This window comes from Saimiri boliviensis, chromosome 14 (genome assembly GCF_048565385.1).
Source record: "Saimiri boliviensis isolate mSaiBol1 chromosome 14, mSaiBol1.pri, whole genome shotgun sequence".
Lineage (NCBI taxonomy): Eukaryota > Metazoa > Chordata > Mammalia > Primates > Cebidae > Saimiri > Saimiri boliviensis.
In genome coordinates this window covers 44577665-44592909 of record NC_133462.1, presented here as the reverse complement: position 1 = coordinate 44592909, position 15245 = coordinate 44577665, and the positions used below count along the sequence as shown (strand labels likewise).

Here is a 15245-nt window from a genome sequence, read left to right as displayed (position 1 = left end):
GGGCCTGTGGGTCCCCTCCCCAGGTTTCTTGCCCGGTGCAGGCGGGAGGCGGGCAGGGAGCGGGTTCCACGCGCAGAGCCGCATGCGTGGCATGGCAGGCCCCGCAGTGCACTGGCCCCGCGGTCGGCCGCCCACGCCACCGCGGTTGTACCCCTGGACGCGGAGCAGTTATTCTAGAACTGTTTTCCCCTCCTGGCCCAGGAAGGCCAGATGGAAAACCCTCTTGCCCTTAATCAGTTCATTTCCTGGCGGGGCGCCCGCCCCTTCCACCGCCTGCCCCGGAAACCTCGCAGCCCCGCGCGCGCAGACCGTCGTCTCGCCGCGCCTCGCCCGCCACCGCCCCACGCAGGCAACGCCCCGCGGCGCCGCCCGTCCGTGACGTCAGGTGGCGAGACCGTGACGTCACACACGCGGTGGGGCGGTGCCGGGGCGACCAGCCACGCGTCGCCATGGTAACGGCGGGTGGGGCGGCGCGGGCGGCAGAAGCCCCACCCCTCAGGAGGATGTGGAAACCTCTCGACGCCTTTGCCGCCTGCGTACGTCCCCGCGGCCGCGCGCTTTCGGTGTTCCCCGCGCGCAGCGGTCCGGCGGTCCCGGAGCGGCCGCAAACCGCGGTGGCCGTCGCGCGGCGCTCCCCGCTGTCGCAAAGCGGCGCGAGTGACGCCCTGCCTGGCGTTGGCCCCTCCCCGCGCTGTGACGTCGGCGGCGCGCGCCCCCGGCGCCCTGGCCGCGGCTGCGCAGTGAGGCGCGTATGGCCGCCGCCCCCCGCTGGCCGACGCTGGCGGCGTAAGGCGCGCGGGCCCCGGAGCGGGCGCGGCGGAGCGCGGCGAGCCCGGCGCTTCCCGCCCCGAACATGCGGAGGCCGGCCCAGGCGGCGCGGGAGCCGGAGCGGGGGCCGAGCGGGCGCCGGAGCCGGAGCGCGAGCGGGCGCGAGGCCCGGAGCGGGGGTCCTCACCGCGCTGCTGAGCCCGGGCCGGCAGCCCAGACGCTACCCACGGGCCCGGCCACAGCGGAGCCAAGGTAACGAGGCGCGCGCCCGTCCCGGCCCCACACCCCCTGTGCCCGGCCCTCGGCGCCCCCGGTGACCCCCGGCGCCCCCGCCCCCACAGAGGGTCCATTGCCCCTTGCGTTCCGGACCCCATCGCCCACCCCGTCTAACGGCCCTCCACGCTGAGCCCCACAATCAGGGCCCCACTGCCGCAACACCCCGCTGACCCTGCGCTTGGGACCCCAGCGCCCCCAGCTCCGCCGACGCCACGCTCAGGACCTCCAGACATACCTCCACGCTGATCTCCACACTCCCCCGCCCCAGGGACCCTCACACTCCAGACCCGGCCCCAGTGACCCCCACTCTGCACCCCGGTGACTGCCGTGCTCCAACTCTCCTGCCCTTTGCTGAGCCTTTAGCCCTCGCCGCACCTCCCGCTTTCTTCCCCCACCCGGTGCTCAAGCCCACCGCCCACTCACCCGTGCCCTTCACACCTCCCCACGTTCTGGTCTCGATGCCCCTGCCCACCTGGCCCCGTCGCTACCTCCTGCCGTGCCCCCCCTCCACACTTTGTGGTCCTGACGCTTTTGAGGGGGAGAGCAGGGGAGTGGTGGGGGGAGGAAGGGGTCCGATCCGCAGGGACCTGTTGCGGCACTGCCTGGGAACTCCCGGCTGGGCTCGCTGCCCCCTCCCCCTTCCGCTCTGGCCACCGGCTTTGTTTTCCGGAAACGCACGGATCTGGGAGGGAGGGTGAGATGTCTGAGCGGGGCCTGCGGTGGTCACGCCGATCCCCAGTCCCTGCGCGGCTCCTCTCTTCCAACTTTCTTTGGGGAAGACTTTCCTGCTGGGGGGCGTGGGGGCTGAGAGGGCATTCAGGGACTGTTGCGTCCTGAGCCAGAATGGCTTTGGGACAGCTGGTTCTTATTCCTGTGGCCTCCGGATGGCATTGTTTGCAGGAAACGGCCGGAGGGTTGTCTGTGTAGGTGGAGTCCAGCATCTTCTCCCTCGCTGCGCTCCACTGTGCGTCCCAGGGCTCTCCACACGTCCATCTGGTGGGGCTCTGCCTTCCAGGGTCTGCCTCTCCACCCCAGGACCGGCAGGAGCATCGTTGGTGTTTCCTGGGCGTGGGAGCTGAGCCGGAAGGTACAAAGGTTCCCGTCTTGGGGGAAAACCCAGTTATGCCGCCGAAAGGCGCTCGGATTAGGGAGGGGACTGAGGGGGCAGCTGGGGATGGAAGTACCCGGGCTACTCTGCCCTGCACAGCCCAGCCTGGCCTGGGGCGCCTCTGGGCAGAGGACAGACTTTGCCAGGGCCCCCAGGTTCGGAAGGGGGAAGTTTGCGGTTGTTACCGGTGGAGTTTGTTTTCTTTTCCCCTGCGTCTCCACCAGCAGAACAAAACGCTATGGGCTGGGCTGGGCCCGGCTGTGCCTACTGATGAGTTTCCCAGGCAGGCAGCCCCCGGGCGTGTGTGCAGGCACGCGCACGCTTGCCTTGACGTCTCCAGGGCCCAGAGTGTTTTGTTAAGCCCCCTGCAGTGAGCTCTGAGAGCCGCTCCTTCACAGATGGGAGGGGATGGGAGGCTTACATGCCGGGTAGCTGGGGTTGGGGTGGGGTCGCAGTGGGAGGGCCAGGTCCAGGGGCTGAGAGGCCAGCTGTGTGTCCTGGAGGACGTGCCGCAGGCAGGTAGGGTGAGATGTGGGAGGAGCTGGCTGTACTCCCTCCGCCCCCGTGGAGGCGAAACCCCGGTGGTCCTCTGAATTGACTGTGCCTGCTGTGCATTTGGACCTCCTTGTGTGTAAAGGGGCTTCCTGTCCTGATTTCCCTCCTCTCCGGTTCCTCTAAAGGGGCTGCAGGACCAGCGCCTCGTTTCCCGGGCTCTGGGCAAGTCTGAGGCCATGCCGTTTGCAGGATGGCTCGCCGTGGTGCAGCACTTGGTGCAGACAGATTTTGTGGGATTGCTGACTTTGGTTTCTTTTCTTCTCCTCCTCCTCTTTAATGATATAGTCATTACTCTGGGCTACAAAGGAAGTAGGTAAGGGTTTTTAATTGAAAGTCTCCCTGTTGCTCATCCCAGGCTTAGGGGAAGCTAGTACGCCAGCCATTAATTTGGGATTTGATTTGGGGCAGTCCCGTGGTGTGGCAGTCGGGGGGCGGGTACTGTGTCTGTGGGGGGTCAGTGCACATCTGAGAGGCAGGCCCCCCACCAGACTCGTCTGCAGAGCCGCTGGGAGGGATGGAAGCTGAACTTGGGGACAGCCAGCATTGCCGGGGGCATCTGGAGAGGGGGATCCTGTTGCGGGTTTGGCTCTGTGTCTTTTCTGCGTCTCCACGGAGCGGCCCCAGACCCCCAGGGGCTCAGGGTCCATCAGGAGGGCAGATGGTGGCTGCAGGCAGCACTGTGGGTGCTTTTGGGGCCGAGTGCTGGGCACAGCCTGGCAGGGGCTACAGGCCTCGGGTGGCGGTGTTCAGGCCAGCCCACGGGGCTGTCTTTTCCTGAACCCGGAGGGGACACGGAGCCCATGTGAAGGAGGTCGTGGCCCGAGTCCCGGTGAGTGTACCGGGGGCGGCCACGGGCAGCCGTGGGCTTCGTCCTAGGTCAGCCTCGAGTCCTGTGTCCAGCTAGGGCTTGTGCTGGAATTCAGCTCTGGCATCAGGCGTGCCGGGTCCGCCTCTCTATCCCGCCATCTGCGGAGTGCTCCCCCAGCAGCCACGTGAGAGAAACTGTCGGTGCCGGCACGAAGCCTGGGGTAGGGAGGCTCCAGGTCTCGGGCTCTGCGTCGGCCTCTTCCTCATTCGGGAGCTCTCATGGGGCCTGAGCTGTGGGGCTTCCCGGGAGGTGGGTGGAGCATCCATTTTACAGATAAGGAAGTCGAGGCCTACCTGGCCTGCTTGGGTAGAGGGGAAGCTGCATCTCCCAAGGGCTCACTCCCACGCCCGTGCTCCTCCGGTTGCCCCCCGTGCCAGTGGGAGCAGTGGCAGTGAGGGGTGGTGGCCCTGCAGCCAGAGGATGCGCCTCACCGTTCTCCTGTCCTCTGGGTGCCGGCTCTGGGTGCAGGTGACCGTGCCGCCCCGTGCTGGCCACGTGGATGCAGCTGTCTGCTGGGTTGGCCTGTCCAGGAGCTGGACTGGCCTGGCTGGGTGGGGCACCCCTTTGTTCTGCCTCTGCGAGGACTCAAAGTGGGGAGCCGGGACCACCAGAACAGCGTATCCGGCGCTCTGCGGGCAGCCACACAGCGGGCAGGGATGGGACGAGGGACAGGGCCTGCCTGGCTCCTGGCCTCCTCGAAAGCTCCCCTCTGGCAGGTGGGGCCCAGTGTGCCCCCTCCCCTGGGCCGGCCTGCCTGTGGTGGGGCAGGGACCTCTGGTACTCCAATATGGCCTCCTCCATTTCTGTCCCATCACCACCTACATCAGTAGCGAGGGCATAGGGCAAGGCAGGATGTACCCCAGGTGGCCAGCGTGAGCCGGCCATTCCCCAAGCTCCACGGCCCCTTTCTCCCCCTGCCCAGAGTCCCTGGCCGCCACCGCTGCTTGGGGCCCTGTGCCAGCCTGTGCCTGTAAGGTGCTGGGATGCCCTCTGCAGAGTCACTCTGAGCTCCATGCTGGGCCCACAGGGAGCTGCTTCTCAGGGTCCTCCGCAGCCCACCCCCCCAACTAAGGTGGCCCTGGCCCCGGAGCGCTGACTGCTCAGGGCACGTGCCTCAGGTGTGGGGCTGTCTCTTGCTGGGAGCCTCCAGTGTGTCTCCTGCACAGGGAATTGGGGCAGCCCCCTGCCCACCCTACCCAGGGCCCCTCCTGTCACCCCCAGCTGTGTTCCTGGGGTGGCCCAGAGGCTTCCTTGCACCATGACAGTTTCAGGTCACATCACTTTGAAAACAGCCAGCTCTGGCCAGATGCAGTGGCTCACGCCTGTGATCCCAACACTTTGGGAGGCTGAGGCGGGTGGATTACCTGAGGTCAGGAGTTCAAAACTAGCCTGGCAAACATGGCGAAACCCTTTCTCTACTAAAAATGCAAAGATTAGCTGGGTGTGGTGGTGCGCGCCTGTAATCCCAGCTACTCAGGAGGCTGAGGCAAGAGAATTGCTTGAACCTGGGAGGCAGAGGTTACAGTGAGCCGAGATTGCGCCACTGCACTCCAGCCTGGGCGATATCGAGACTTTGTCTCAAAAAAAAAAAAACCGAGAAAACCGCCAGCTCTTCCTTGCTCCACATCTGCCGTACTTCCGGCTGCGCTGGGGTAGGGCCATGGCCTCCCTGGAGAGGGCGTGGGGCAAGGACCGAGGCTGTTGGTCATGAGTGGGACCGGCAGCCCAGGAGTCCCCTGCGGGAGTGGGACGGGAGATGCTGGTGTGGCTGTTGCAGCCCATGGGGCGTGACTCTTGTCACGGCAGACTCCATCCAGGTACAGAGGCCACACGCGTGCTCCAGAAAGAGGTGGGAAGCACGTCCCCCTGGGCCTGTCCCAGGAGGTCACTCCCACCCCACACCTGTGGGAGCAGCTGCCTCGCCTCTGTGTCTCAGGCCCCTCAGGAGCGGGTGCAGGTGAGGGCAGCAGGAGGAGAGATGGCCTGAGGCTTGGGGTCCCAGGCCAGGGCAGCCCCTCACTATTTATTGATTTGTTTTAGGTAGAGTCTCACTCTGTCTCCCGGGCTGGAGTGCAGTGGCGCGATCTCAGCTCACTGCAGCCTCCACCTCCCAACTTCACGAAATTCTCCCACATCAGCCTCCTCTGAGTAGCTGGGATCACAGGTGCCTGCCACTGTGCCCGGCTAGGTTTTGTATTTTTAGTGCAGACCGGGTTTTGCTGTGTTGTCCAAGCTGGTCTTGAACCCCTGGCCTCAGGTGGTGTTCCTGCCCGGGCCTCCCGAGTAGCTGGGAAGACAGGCATGAACCACCGCGCCCGACCTTGTCGCTACTTAAAAGGCAGAGAAAATCCAAGAGGCTTTTTTGTTGTCACCAGCAATTTTCCGTTGATGCATAATTGTCCTTGGAGCCTTGGAAAAAGTTGTGCTTAAAGGTAGTCCCTCCATTTTCCGGGAACTTCACCGTCCGGAATGAGGCATCCGAGTCCTGGTCCGACCGTTGGAGGGTCCCCACCCGTGAGGCTGACGACCAGGCCTCCTGCCTTGGCCGCGGTGCTGCGGGCGGTGTGGCCTGTGGGGCCCGGCCCCCTTAGGGGCCTTGTTTCCCAGGTGACCTCTGGATGCTCGTGTGGTCTGCGGTGACCTCTGCCCTTCCCCATCTGACCCCGTACCCAGGGAAGATGGCAGGTGTGCGAGGCCTTGTCCCGTCCCAGTGGCCATGACCCTCGGGGTTTTCTGTTCAGGGGTTCTGGGGCACTGGCCCAGGCTCTCCCTGCGGACACTTACTGGGATGGGAACCTGGGGCGGCGCACGGGGCCAGCGTGAGGACAGGGAGGGGACCTCGTCTGCCTCTGACTGGCTGGGTGTGCCTGTGAGTTCCTGAGGGTGAGGGTGTGGGGGGGATCCAGTCGGGGCCTGGATCCTGCAGGTGGGCTGGGCCAGGGTTTGTGGCTGCAGGGGTCATATGTGTGTGCCATCCCTCCAGTCAGGCCTGTAAGCCTCGGAGAGGGGCGTTGTGTGGGGCTCGATGCCTGAGTCCTGGGTGGGCCGTGGCTGTCCCAGGGGAAGTTGTCAGGGACCCCGCTGCCCCTTGGAGTTTGGCAGGGACCCTGGCGATGGGGGTGGTGGCGTCCTGGGGCCTCCAGGTGAGTCACCTCGCTTTCCTGGTGCCCAGGCGCTGGCCTGTGCTTCCTGTGGGCGCACAGCCCTGGTTCCTTCGAAGGCTTCATGGGCCGTGCCTCGGGGAGCTGGTTAAACGCTGGCCCTGTGAGCAGGAGGTGTGGCTTCGACGGGCGCCCGGCCCAGGGGTAAGACTTGATTCTGCTCCTGAGGGAGCCCTTCCCTGGCCCTGTCCTGCCTCCTCTTCCCCGGGGTGCTGGTTGGAGCTGGGCTCGCTGCTTTTCTTAAAATTAGTGACCCCGGCTGGGCTCTGTGGCTCACACCTGTAATCCCAGTGCTTTGGGAGGCCGAGGTGGGCCGATCACTAGGTCAGGAGATTGAGACCGTCCTGATCAACATGGTGAAATGTCGTTTCTATTAAAAATAAAATACGCCGGGTGCGGTGACTCAAGCCTGTAATCCCAGCACTTTGGGAGGCCGAGGAGGGTGGATCACGAGGTCAAGAGATCGAGACCATCCTGGTCAACATGGTGAAACCCCGTCTCTACTAAAAATACAGAAAATTAGCTGGGCATGGTGACGTGTGCCTGTAATCCCAGCTACTCGAGGCTGAAGCAGGAGAATTGCTTGAACCCAGGAGGCGGAGGTCGCAGTGAGCCGAGATCGCGCCGTTGCACTCCAGCCTGGGTAACAAGAGCGAAACTCCGTCTCAAAAAAAAAAAAAAAAAAGAAAAGAAAAAAAAAAAAGACAACTCTTTGCCGGGCACGGTGGCTCAAGCCTGTAATCCCAGTACTTTGGGAGGCCGAGGCGGGCGGATCACAATGTCAAGAGATCAAGACCATCCTGGTCAACATGGGGAAGTCCCGTCTCTTTTAAAAATACAAAAAATTAGCTGGACATGGTGGGGTGTGCCTGTAATCCCAGCTACTCAGGAGGCTGAGGCAGGAGAATTGCCTGAACCCAGGAGGTGGGGGCTGCGGTGAGCCCAGATCGCGCCATTGCACTCCAGCCTGGGTGACAAGAGCGAAACTCCGTCTCAAAAAAAAAAAAAAAACTGGAAAAGAAAAGAAAAATATTTTGCTGGGCGTGGTGGTGGGTGCCTGTAATCTCAGCTACTTGGGAGGCTGAGGCAGGAGAATCGCTGGGAGGTGGAGGTTGCAGTGAGCTGAGATGGCGCTGCTACACTCCAGCCTGGGAGGTAAGAGTGAGACCCGTCTCAGAAAATAACAGCCCCGTCACAGGGACGCAGCTCAGTGTTGTCTTACAGCTTTACTTGGGTTTGTCCTCAGAACACGAACCACTATTTTGAGTGGAAACGTCCACGTTCGGGAGAATTGCTCGGCGTGTGCATGTGAGTGGTGTTTGCACAGCTGCCCCGTGAGCGGGACGGGTTAGGGCGCCAGCCCTCACGCGGCGGAGCACCCTCGAGCCCCGCAGCAGCTGCTGGCGACCGAGGCCTCGGGCAGACACAGTCCCTGCATGCGCCTGGAGTGCCGTGAGTGTCGGGCGCTGCGTCCTCACAGTGAGGAAGCCGGAGCCCAGGACGTGCTGAGGAGCGTGAGGAGCCCGCTTGCTCTTCCTGCGGTGCCCATGACGCCCATGGGAGCCTCTGTCCTCGTCGCGCTCACGTGGAGGGCCGAGGTGCAGCGGGTGCGTCTTGCTGCCTCGGGCGGCAGAGCGGAAGGGCGGCAGGAGAGGCTGGCGTCCTCGGGAAACCCCTATTGAAGAAAATCCGCCTCTGAGTGGACCTGTCAGTTCACACCCGGCTTGGTCAAAGGTCCTCTGTGCAGCCACCACCTCCCCAGGGAGCCCGTCCTTATCGCAGTCCGCCCTCCACACCGCCCTCTCCAGAACCTTCCTGTTTTCCCGAAGTGAAACGCCGTCCCCATGAAATGCTCGCTCCCCTGCCCCGAGTCCTTAGCACCCCATCCTACTTTCTGTTCCATCTTGGAGACCTAGACCGAGGGCTCTAGGGACCTCCTGGGGTGGAATCACAGGGGTGTGGCGTCTCTCACGGAGTGTGGCTCCTCAAGGTGCATCCGCCCGTGTCCGAGCCTCGCTCCTGTTCGTGGCTGAGTCAGTGCAGTGTGTGGATGGACACGCGCTTATTTACGTCGTGGATGTTTGCGTGGCGTCTGCGTGTCGGTTGCTATGAGCCTCTGTGTACAGTTCATGCATGTCCGTGTGCTTGTGGTTCTCTTGGGTGGACATCTAGTAGTGGAATCACTGGTCACATGGTGACTCCAGGTGTGGCCGTTTGAGGAGCCGCCAGCCACTATCCATAACACCTGCCGCGTTTGGGGACCACATCTCTGCACAGCGGCAACCACGCCTCTCCTCTTCTGGTGACCGGGTTCTTCTCATCCTTGGCCCCTTGGTGAGCAGCGGGTGCAGGGCTGGATGAGGGCTCCTGGGAGACGGTGAGGAACGTGGGCAGAGGCCAGTGTGCTGATGATGTGTGTGTTGGCAAACATTCCACGTCTGTGGCTGTGAGTGCTGCGCCTGCCCAGGTGACGGATGGCAAGATGCTGCCACGTGCTCAGCTCAACTTTTTTTTTCTTGAGACAGAGTCTTGCTCTGTCACCCAGGCTGGAGTGCAGTGGCACGATCTTGGTTCACTGCAGCCTCCACTTCCCAGGTTCAAGTGATTCTCCTGCCTCAGCCTCCTGAGTAGCTGGGATTACAGGTGCCTGCCACACGGCCAGCTCATTTTTTCTATCTTTAGTAGAAACAGAGTTTTACCATGTTTTGGCCAGGCTGGTCTTGAACTCCTGACCTTGGATGATTCTCCCGCCTCAGACTCCCAAAGTGTGTTCTTTTTTTTTTTTTTTTGAGACAGAGTCTCACTCTGTCGCCAGGCACCAGGCTGGAGTGTGGTGGCGAGATCTTGGCTCACTGTTGGCTCACTGTGACCTCCGCCTCCTGGGTTCAAGTGATTCTCCTGCCTCAGCCTCCCAAGTAGCTGGAACTACAGGTGCACGCCACCACACCCAGCTAATTTTTGTATTTTTAGTAGAGACGGGGTTTCACTATGTTGGCCAGGATGGTCTCGATCTCTTGACCTCGTGATCCACCCGCCTGGGCCTCCCAAAGTGCTGGGATTACAGATGTGAGCCACTGCGCCTGGCCTGTGTTTCTTTTAATAACAATATACTTGAAGATGATTTTAAAAAAACCCAATTCCTGAAGGGCCTTGATCAAAGTCGAGGTGAATACAGGCCTGACTCTGAGGGGCACGTATCTAGCAGGTGTCGCATGGTAGACAGGGCCTGGAGCTGAGTCTTGCAGGACTGGATGGAGGCCAGGGGATGGCGAAGACCTGGGCGGCTCCTCAGGACCAGGCCCTCTTGCCGGGGGCTCCCCAGGGAATGAAGCTGAACTCCACTGTGATCTCCCTGCTGCAGCCCTCATGGGGATCATCACAGAGGTAGGAGCCGGGGACCCATGTGACTTCCTTCGAGTGGAGGGAAACGGAGGTGGGACATCGCATGGTGGCTCCCACATGACAATGGCAAAAGGCTCTCCAGTCTGGGGGACAGAGCGAGACTCAGTCAAAAAAAAAAAACAGCAGGCCGGGCGCGGTGGCTCAAGCCTGTAATCCCAGCACTTTGGGAGGCCGAGGCGGGTGGATCACGAGGTCAAGAGATCGAGACCATCATGGTCAACATGGTGAAACCCCGTCTCTACTAAAAATACAAAAAATCAGCTGGGCGTGGTGGCGCGTGCCTGTAATCCCAGCTACTCAGGAGGCTGAGGCAGGAGAATTGCCTGAACCCAGGAGGCGGAGGTTGCGGTGAGCCGAGATCGCGCCATTGCACTCCAGCCTGGGCAACAAGAGCGAAACTCCGTCTCAAAAAAAAAAAAAAAACAAAAAAAAAAACAGCAAAGTAAACGTAGAAACGTGTCCACCCAGGTTTCTCATAGCTGTCCTGTCCGAGGTTACGCTTCTGGAAGGGCCAGTGTCCTCCAGACGCAGCAGGATTCCGATGGGAGGTCCCACCCGCCCCGGGGCCTGCCATGGAGCTCTCTTTCCTGCTGGGGTGTCTGACTGCCCATGTGCTCCCCTGCCTGTCTGTGGCAGCACCTGGGGCCGGCAGACCCCTGCCCCCTGAGAAGGCTGGGTCAGCTCTGTCCCGGGCCAGGATGCGGGAACCGGAGCCGAGGCTGCTGAGGCAGAGCAGGGTCCCATGGGGTCCTGTGCACCGTGGCGGCCTGGGTGGGGGTGCCCTCACTCGAAGGCCGTCTGTGTGATGGATTTGCTGCGAATACTTCCGCTTCGGTGTTGTTGGTAGCGTCTGAGGCCCTGGAGCCCATGGCAGCCTCGCCCCTGTTTGCATAGTCTGAGTTTTGGGAAAATCATTCCTCTGTGGAGAAGTAGCAGAGATGGCACCCCCCACCAAGGCCACCGGTGGTGTTTGCCCCGTGTGTCCAGCGCTGGGCGAGTGCCAGCTTTTTCCCGGAGTTTGCTCTGCCGTGACCCGTGGTCTCTGCCGTGACCAGGGTGCGGCTGACCTCCTGTGGCACAGGGGTCCCTGTGCCCCCCGCTCCCCTTGCTGGGTCCAGTCCCAGCCGCCGTGCTGTGGTTCTCCCGTGTCCTTTATCCCCAATCCCTTTTTTAAAAAATTCATTTATTTAAAGACGGGGTTTCACCATGTTGGTCAGGCTGGTCTTGAACTCCCGACCTCAGGTGATCTGCCCGCCTTGGCCTCCAAAGTGCTTGGATTACAGGCGTGAGCCACCACGCCCGGGCAATCCTCAGTCCAATCCTTGCCTTTGCTCATGGTGACCTGGGACGGCTCATTCACCTTCTCGGAGGCCGGCTCTCCTCCTGGGTGTGTCTCTTCTGGCTCTGTCGGCGCAGTGAGGTTGGCGTCTGCCGTGGACGGGGCCTTCTTACAGTGATGCGGGGCGCCCTTGGCTCGGTGTCCCTCCTTTCCCTGATTCGTGGGTGTTTCTCTTTCATGCCTGATGCATTAAACCCACTGCCGGCCTAGGGCAGCCTGAGGCTGGAAGGGGCTGGGTGAGGATCAGCATCACCCTCCATTTTGGAGGGTTCCGGTCCATCTGCCCTGAGTCACCGGCTCGGCCTGGCCCCGCTCTACTGTGGCCCTGGGACTAGAGGTGGTATGCAGAAACTGCCCTGGTGTTGTAGCTCGTGGGTCCTAGGGTGCGGCAACCCCTCATTCTCTTTCCTTGGGGTGCAGATGAATCGGGGTGGTGGGGGACTGAGCCCATAGTGGACAGTCCCTGCAGCCCCAGGTCAGAGGGCATGGCCCTCCTGGATAAAGCGGCCTAGAAGGGTCCACGGCTGGGTGCATGTGAGTCTAGGCGCCTATGAGGGCACTGGGGGCGGTGGGGGCGGCCTGTGCCTGCCAGCCCGGCGGGGTCCCCGCCTCCCCTTAGCTTCCCCCCAGCTCTGGGCTGAGGCTGTGTGGTGATGTCAGCTAGGGTCTGTGACATCACTCAGTGGAGACAGTCAGAGAAGGGGCCTCCCGGGGCCCTCCCCGGGGACCTGGCCTGGCTGCAGACCACATGGAGGACCCCGTGAAGAACAGGGGAGGTAGCGGCCTGAGGCCAGGGCTGGGGAAGGGGGCGGCTCTGGCCCCAGAGCCTCGTGGTGAGAGCAGCTCCTTGTGGGGATGGCTCCCATCCCCTTTTTGGTGCCTGGGAGCCGTCCTTGGCATGCGACCCTGAGCTGGCATTGGCTGTGTGGGTTGGGTGGGGGCTGGGTGAGGATCAACATCCCCTCCTTTCACCCCAGGATTGTTGCTTTTCACTGTGGGCCTTGGGTGTGGCAGGACAGGCCCCCAACCCAGCGTGGGCGCGGTGGGTGCCTGGCCCTCGTGTCTCCACTTCTCTCCAGGCCCTTCTCTGGCTTCCCTCGGGCAGCCCCTGGGTGTTGGCACATCCCAGGAGATGCCAGGGTCTTCCTTCTTGGTGACGGACGGGTGCTGAGTCCTGACTGAGTGGCAGCTGCCTCCAGGGAGTGCCCTGAACGGTGTGCGCCCTCGGAAGCTGCTGAGTCTTGGGTCGGTGGTTCTTGTTGGTGTGGGTAGGGGAGCTGGCACCTGCTCCCTGCCTGTGGAACACAGGGTGGCAGCCCTGCCTGTCCTCCGACTGCTCCCCTGCTGCTGTGAGGGCTGAGGGCGCAGGCGGTGACTGTCGGGGCCCCTCCTGAAGTGGGGAACGCGGACTGGGGACTACCATGGGCAGCAGGTATGCAAACAGCATTCCCGTTTTGCACTGGGCTGCCCCCCACTGAGGCTGAGGCAAGGTTCCGCAGCATGGGCGTGTGCCCAGGCGAGGCTCCACAGGTCCGGTGTGTGGCAGGTGAGGCTCCTCAGGGCGGGGGTGACTCCTAGGGCCAGGGCGTCTCCGGCTTGTGTGGGGATGTGGCTGGGCCCTCGCTCTCCTCAGAGAGGCTGCGGTGAGGTGCTTGGAGGTGCAGCCTGCCCTGGGTGTGCAGGGAGTGCTCAGTGGACCCCTGTGCCCCTGCTGTCCCCAGGGCTGTCTGTGGAGCTGTTGAGGTGGTGCAGCCCGGCCCTGGGCTCCGCCTGGGGAGCTGGGGTGTGTGGTGTGTGTGTGTGTGTGTGTGTGTGTGTGTGTATCTGGGGAGCTGGGGGGCTGTGTGTGTGTGTGATGTGTATGTGGTGTGTGTGTCTGGGGAGCTGGGGTATGTGTGGGTGTGGTGGGTGTGTGTGTGGTGTGTGTGTGATGTGTGTTTCTGTGTCTGGGGAGCTGGGTGTGTGTGTGTGTGTGGTGTGTGTGTTTGGGGAGATGGAGTGTGTGTGTGTGTCTGGGGAGCTGGGGTGTGTGTGTGGTGTGTGTGTGTCTGGGGAGCTGGGGTGTGTGTGTGGTATGTGTGTGTCTGGGGAGCTGGGGTGTGTGTGTGTGGTGTGTATGTTTGGGGAGCTGGGATATATGTGTGGGGAGCTGGGGTGTGTGTGGGGTGTGTGTGTGTGTGTGTCTGGGGAGCTGGTGTGTGTGTGGTGTGTGTGTGGTATGTGTTTGGGGAGCTGGGGTGTGTGTGTGTCTGGGGAGCTGGAGTGTGTGTGTGTCTGGGGAGCTGGGGTGTGTGTGGTTGTGTGTGGTGTGTGTTTGGGGAGCTGGGGTGTATGTGTGTCTGGGCAGCTGGGGTGTGTGTGGTTGTGTGTGGTGTGTGTTTGGGGAGCTGGGGTGTGTGTCTGGGGAGCTGGGGTGTGTGTGGTTGTGTGTGGTGTGTGTTTGGGGAGCTGGGGTGTGTGGGGAGCTGGGGTGTGTGTGTGGTGTGTGTGTGTGTGTGTGTCTGGGGAGCTGGGGGGTGTGTGTGTGTGGTATGTGTTTGGGGAGCTGGGGGGTGTGTGTGTGTGTGTCTGGGAAGCTGGGATGTGTGTGTGTGGGGGAGCTGGGGTGTGTGTGTGTATGTGTGTGTTGTGTGTGGGGAGCTGGGGTGTGTGTGGGGAGCTGGGGTGTGTGTGTGGTGTGTGTGTTTGGGGAGCTGGGGTGTGTGTGTGTGTGTTGTGTGTATCTGTGGAGCTGAGGTGTGTGTGTGGTGTGTGGGGAGCTGGGGTGTGTGTGTGTGAGGGAGCTGGGGTGTGTGTGGGGAGCTGGGGGGTGTGTGTGTGTGGTGTGTGGGGAGCTGGGGGGTGTGTGTCTGGAGAGCTGGGGTGTGTGTGTGGTGTGTGTGTTTGGGGAGCTGGGGGGTGTGTGTGTGTGGTGTGTGTATCTGTGGAGCTGTGTGTGTGTGTGGTATGTGTTTGGGGAGCTGGGGTGTGTGTGTGTGTCTGGGAAGCTGGGATGTGTGTGGGGGGGGAGCTGGGGTGTGTGTGTGTATGTGTGTGTTGTGTGTGGGGAGCTGGGGTGTGTGTGGGGAGCTGGGGTGTGTGTGTGGTGTGTGTGTTTGGGGAGCTGGGGTGTGTGTGTGTGTGTTGTGTGTATCTGTGGAGCTGAGGTGTGTGTGTGTGGTGTGTGGGGAGCTGGGGTGTGTGTGTGTGAGGGAGCTGGGGTGTGTGTGGGGAGCTGGGGTGTGTGTGTGTGTGGTGTGTGAGGAGCTGGGGGGTGTGTGTCTGGAGAGCTGGGGTGTGTGTGTGGTGTGTGTGTTTGGGGAGCTGGGGGTGTGTGTGTGTGGTGTGTGTATCTGTGGAGCTGTGTGTGTGTGTGTGTGTGTGTGTGGTGTGTTTGGGGAGCTGGGGTGTGTGTGTGGGAGTGGGGAGCTGGGGTGTGTGTGTGTGTATGTGTGTGTGGTGTGTGTGTGTGGCTTTCCAGGCCTCAGTGCTCAGCTCTGCAGGGCATAGCGGTGTTCACTCCTGGCCCTGAAGCTGGGGAGAGGGAAGCCAGTGCTCATCCAGGGGGGCCCAGAGAGAAAGTGGCAGCCCCGACCTGCCTGGGCCACGACACCTGGGCAGCTGTGTCCGAGCAGCAGGGCCCCGGGCGGGCCTTCATCCCAGCTTCCACATGGTTGGGCCCGTGAGTGCAGGGCCTGCGCCTTTCCCATCCCCACGACTCCAGGTCGCGGGGCAGGGGTACCAGGGCCTGAGAGGTGACGGTCACCACCTGGATGAGAACCTGGGGTG

At 62.4% G+C, this 15245-nt stretch overlaps 2 protein-coding genes across 2 annotated transcripts in view; one reads left to right on the top strand and one right to left on the bottom strand.

Annotated features, from left to right (window-relative positions):
• Positions 1-730: 730 nt before the first annotated feature.
• The window catches only part of CSNK1G2 (casein kinase 1 gamma 2), a 39114-nt gene continuing 24599 nt past the window's right edge, over positions 731-15245 (top strand). The window contains exon 1 of the mRNA XM_039466035.2: positions 731-1020. The gene's annotated coding sequence lies outside the window, so the exon portion shown is untranslated. The remainder of the gene's footprint in view (positions 1021-15245) is intronic.
• LOC101037493 (uncharacterized protein CSNK1G2-AS1-like) lies at positions 10037-11656 on the bottom strand. Its single transcript, XM_074385701.1, is given in 4 exon segments — positions 10037-10235; positions 10897-11033; positions 11465-11528; positions 11531-11656. Coding segments are annotated over 4 exon segments (450 nt in total). The 3' UTR covers positions 10037-10112.